At 32.8% G+C, this 4,623-nt stretch overlaps 1 protein-coding gene across 1 annotated transcript in view; it reads left to right on the top strand.

Moving 5' to 3' along the window:
- anapc5 (anaphase promoting complex subunit 5) overlaps nt 1-4,623 on the top strand; it is a 23,172-nt gene continuing 18,549 nt past the window's right edge. Inside the window, exons 1-4 of the mRNA XM_056463355.1 lie at nt 1-414; nt 2,009-2,088; nt 2,696-2,799; nt 4,331-4,553. Coding sequence (XP_056319330.1) covers nt 214-414; nt 2,009-2,088; nt 2,696-2,799; nt 4,331-4,553 — 608 coding nt within the window. The 5' untranslated portion in view covers nt 1-213. The remainder of the gene's footprint in view (nt 415-2,008; nt 2,089-2,695; nt 2,800-4,330; nt 4,554-4,623) is intronic.

The raw sequence follows: 4,623 nt of genomic DNA, 5'->3' as shown, positions 1-4,623 counted from the left end.
TAAACGGAACTGGAGGGTAGTTTGAAGAAACGTCGCCGCCAGCTTTTTAGCAAATGTTAACATGTTCAGTATGGTCAATGTATCAAACACAGTGGATATTATTTTAGTTTCCTCACGGAAGAAAGGTATCAGATCACCGTAACCGCATTTGAAACGCCGTTAATTTTTGACGCTGCTGCGATCGCAATACTTCACTTCGGAATATAAAAAGCAATGGCCAGTGTGCACGAAAGCTTGTATTTTAATCCCATGATGACAAATGGTGTTGTTCATGCCAACATCTTCGGGATAAAAGATTGGGTCACTCCATACAAGATCGCAGTTTTAGCTTTACTGTATGAAATGTCCACAACCAAACCAATGGCACTTCTAGACAGAAGACGACTGAACAAACTCATCCTGCCTTTACAACAGGTTTGTACTGAATGTTGTGTAAAGAATTACACTTTCAAAAGATCTATTGTTGCTGAAATTGTGCTTAAAATATCATTAAACTGGAATAAAAATATATATTTCCAAATAAATGTTATGTTTTATTTGTTTTTTGTCATTTTACATGTTAATTAAAATAAAAGAAATTGTTTAGAAGTTTAAATTTCTATGTTAAATTAACCTCTTTATTTTTATGTATTTAAAAAAAACAAATAGTAAGTTAAATACTTTAAATGTAATATTTTGTGTTGTAATATATTAACATTTATACTTTACAATAGGGTTGCACAATCTGACATTGCAATATTTTGTATTTCTGTTATATAAACATTGCAATACTTATATACTTTAACCAGATGACTTGAATAGCTCTGTTTGGGAATATTGATTAATTTAGATAGATTGATTGGGATGATTCTGTAGAGGAGTGAATGATGCATCAAGCATATAAGCATAGATAAATACAATAGAACAAATATTAAAGTCATAAATATACAGTGCTTTATGGTTTTCAGGGTAGTCAAACAGTATTCTGGCACAAAAATTGGAAAAATCTAATATGAAACAAAAACACTGCAATGATATTACAGTTTGAATAGTTTAATAAAGTTATTTTTTTATCAAAGTTACAAGTGGTGAAATGTCATGTGCCTGAATGCTTTAAACTCTCTTAGGGGTTAAAAATGTGCAAATTATAAACCTTTACTTCATTATAGTTAAACTCTGCAGTAATTCCACAAATCGAATGTATTTTGAACTGTGTGGCTGTATAATACTGATATAATATATATCATCCGAAACTACTATATCTCATCCCAACTCAATATTGCAGATCCTGCAATGTGACTATTGCGGATACACACATTGCAATCGATGCAGAAGCGACATATTGTGCAGCCCTACTTTAGGAAGTATGTTCCTATTTATTTATTTTGTAATTTTTTTTTTTTTTTTGGCATAAAAATAACAGCAATTAAATGATTTACAAAAGAGACCCACTAAAATATAATTCATTTGAACAGTACTATACTATTGTTATATCTTTCAAGGCATATTAGAAATAGAATTGTTTGATCACATATTCAATGGCATGCATTAACATTCGTTCAAGGATCTCAGTGCAGTGCCAAAATTTAAACAATTGTCATATTATATCTGTATACTTTGCCATTTCTATTAAACCTTCAGGTTTTACACATTTGTCGGCAATGTTTTTTTTGTTGTTGTTGTTGTTTATAATATATTAAAAATTCGTAAAAAGAACTAAGGTTTAGAATTTTTTATAGAACAAATACGCAGAATGACGATGGAACAGTATCACATTTTTTTTGTTTGAAGTTTAAGTTGATTCTTGCATTTAATATCCTTTTTTTGTGCGTAAAATCACTTATTTTTGTTTTATTTGATCCAACAACAACATGCTATGTCTTATATTTGAAACACATGCAAATAGTGTCCTGCTTACATGTCATATTTGTAGTTCCATATGTGAAATGTTTAATGAGTATTAAATGTACTGACCAGCATTTATAGTTAAACGTATTTTGCACGTTTGATTTCTGTTCTTGATGAACAGGGACCAGATCTGACGCTGGAGCAGTTTCTGAAGATAGTGGAGGAGTGCTGTCTCCGCATGGTCAATGCTGTTAAACTCAGGCGAGTACAGTGTCTTCTTTTTCAGTGCTTAGCATATATAAGTACACCCCTCACAATTCTATCTTTTAAATTCATATTTTAATAGGAAGCTTTACAATATCATATTTGTGCATATACATTAGATTAGTCAGTACTGAAGCCAAATCTGGAGCTTATCTAACAAAAAAACTTATGATAACGGTCCAAAAACTAGTGCACCCAAATTTGTATGTCATAGAAAAATATTAAATACAAATTTTAAAAAAGAGGAAAAATCAAGACAAGCAAAAAAAATGAAAAACTTAGTTGAAATTTTGTAGTTTGTAATTTTGTTTTTAATATTTTGCTTGAATTTAATTGTATTATCTTTCAATTTCCAAATATGTTTGGTGACTAAAATATTATTTTAATTATAAAATATTATTTTAATTATTAAAATATTATTTTAATTATTTTATTTTAATCTGATTTGTTTAAATGCACTAAAATACATTGCCTATATTCACTGAGAAATGGATACAAATATTAATTTTCTAAATGGTGTGGACTCAATTATGCTGAGCACTGTATATTGCCAATCTTTCTTTGCTCAAAAATTGAAGCATTAATGGTTGCCTTCTGTTTTCAGGTTGTTTTTAATGGCTGATGGAGAGTTGCAGGACATGGAGCACTTCTTTACTATTCTGCCCAGCGCCTTCAGTGACTCGGAGCCATTCAAAACTAGTGTTGTCGGTATGAATATGTTTCATAGCCAAAACCTCAGTTCCCATCAGTTAAGACCCTAGATAAAAGTTTTGTGTACAGGATTCATTGAAAACCTGAAATGAAGTTTTGAAATGATGTTTGTCAGATTGTTTGCTAAAAAATGACAAAATTTACAGTTGAATTCATAACAATTTATGAAGAGTTCAGATGCAAAAACCTCTAAGAGCCATTTAATTCATCTTTATTTCTATAGCACTTTTACAATGTAAATTGTGTCAAAGCAGCTTAACATAGAAGAATATAGTAAATTGAAACTGTGTCAGTTCAGTTTTCCAAGTAGAAGTTCAATTCAGTGTGGTTTAGATTTCACTACTGAAAGTCCAAACACTGAAGTGCAGCTCCATAAGTCCTAAACCAAACAACCAGTGGTGACAGTGGCGAGGAACAAATTTCACTAATTGACAAAAGTGATGGAAATAAAACCTTGAGAGAAACCAGTCTCAGTTTGGCACGACTATTTCTCCTCTGGCCAAACTTCTTGTGCAGAGCTGCAGTCTAGGCACTAGAGACTGGAGAACACTGGACGTCCATCATGAAGAAGCTGCAGGTGTGAGTAGGTCACTGGCGGGTGTTTAGGCTTGCCTACGGGATCAATGCAGATACTCGTCTACCACTGGGGTCTTTCAGAAATTAATCTCATGCTCTCCACTCCTCCATGCCCGCCACAGCATGTGCTCAGGGTACGACCTGGTCCAGGATTATGGAGACCTCTAAAAAAAGAGAAACAGACTAATATAAGTGTTGATGCCATTCAAATTATAGTGTCTTTTGGGAAGTGTGCAGCCTAACAATCCTTCAGAAGATTTGGATCTAGGATAGAGCCATCTGAAGTGGTACTATGTTTATGTTCCGTTACTTCACTTTAAAGACAGTAAAATAAACCTATTAATCAGAATAAATGTAAAATTGCTTAATCTTCTCTTGACTCTGAGAAAAACACTCATTTTAGGATGAAATTTCAGATGTCAGCTTTTGGATCTGAACTCTTCATATTTGTTTATTAACCAAGTTTTAAGAAGGACGAATCTGATTATGTACAATATATGTGGTAATTTATATAGAAAATGTTCTTTTTAAGGGGATAGTTTAATAGAATTCTGATGAATTACTCATTAATGCTTCTTTTTAAAGTAAAAAATTAAACATCCACACAAATCAAGCAGTTTAATCAAAGTCTTTTGAAGAGAATCAGTCTCTTTATAGTAATGAAAAACCTTTTTTCATTCACATGTACAGATTAATTAGCCAATATAAGCATACGTATCTCCATATTAGCTTGACCTGCAAAAACAAACATTATTGATTCTTACAAAAGCTCAGAACATGGGTTATAAAACTCAAAAATGAACCCAATTGGTTCTCACATGCCAAGCAAAAATTATCAAGTTAATATCAAGTTTCTCTGACCAAATATGGAAAATGTGAATATTGTTAGTTGATAAATGTATGTTTAATCAATGTTTTGTAAAGCTTTCATTGTGAATCTTTCCACCATTAGGTCTGTTCATGCGCCAGATGCTGCTTGCCTACAATAAACTATCCTTCAGTCAGGTTTATAAGCTGTACAAGTCTCTGCAGCAGTTCTGCCATCGGGGAAATCAGTCTGAATTGTCCGCTTTACCTGCCGAAGACATGGAGCTGACGAGTAATGAAGACCCCAGTGCTGACCGCATAGACAAAGACGAGTTGGACACGCCGTCTCTACGCCAGTCTGAACTGAGGTCAGAGGCAATAATGTGACACCTCATTTAATAATGAAGTCCAGGGTGTAGTATAGTTCACCCCAAAATA

The sequence above is a fragment of the Danio aesculapii genome, chromosome 8 (assembly GCF_903798145.1).
Source record: "Danio aesculapii chromosome 8, fDanAes4.1, whole genome shotgun sequence".
Lineage (NCBI taxonomy): Eukaryota > Metazoa > Chordata > Actinopteri > Cypriniformes > Danionidae > Danio > Danio aesculapii.
The sequence above is the reverse complement of the archived record's forward strand: the minus strand, read 5'-3'. Positions and strand labels throughout refer to the sequence as shown.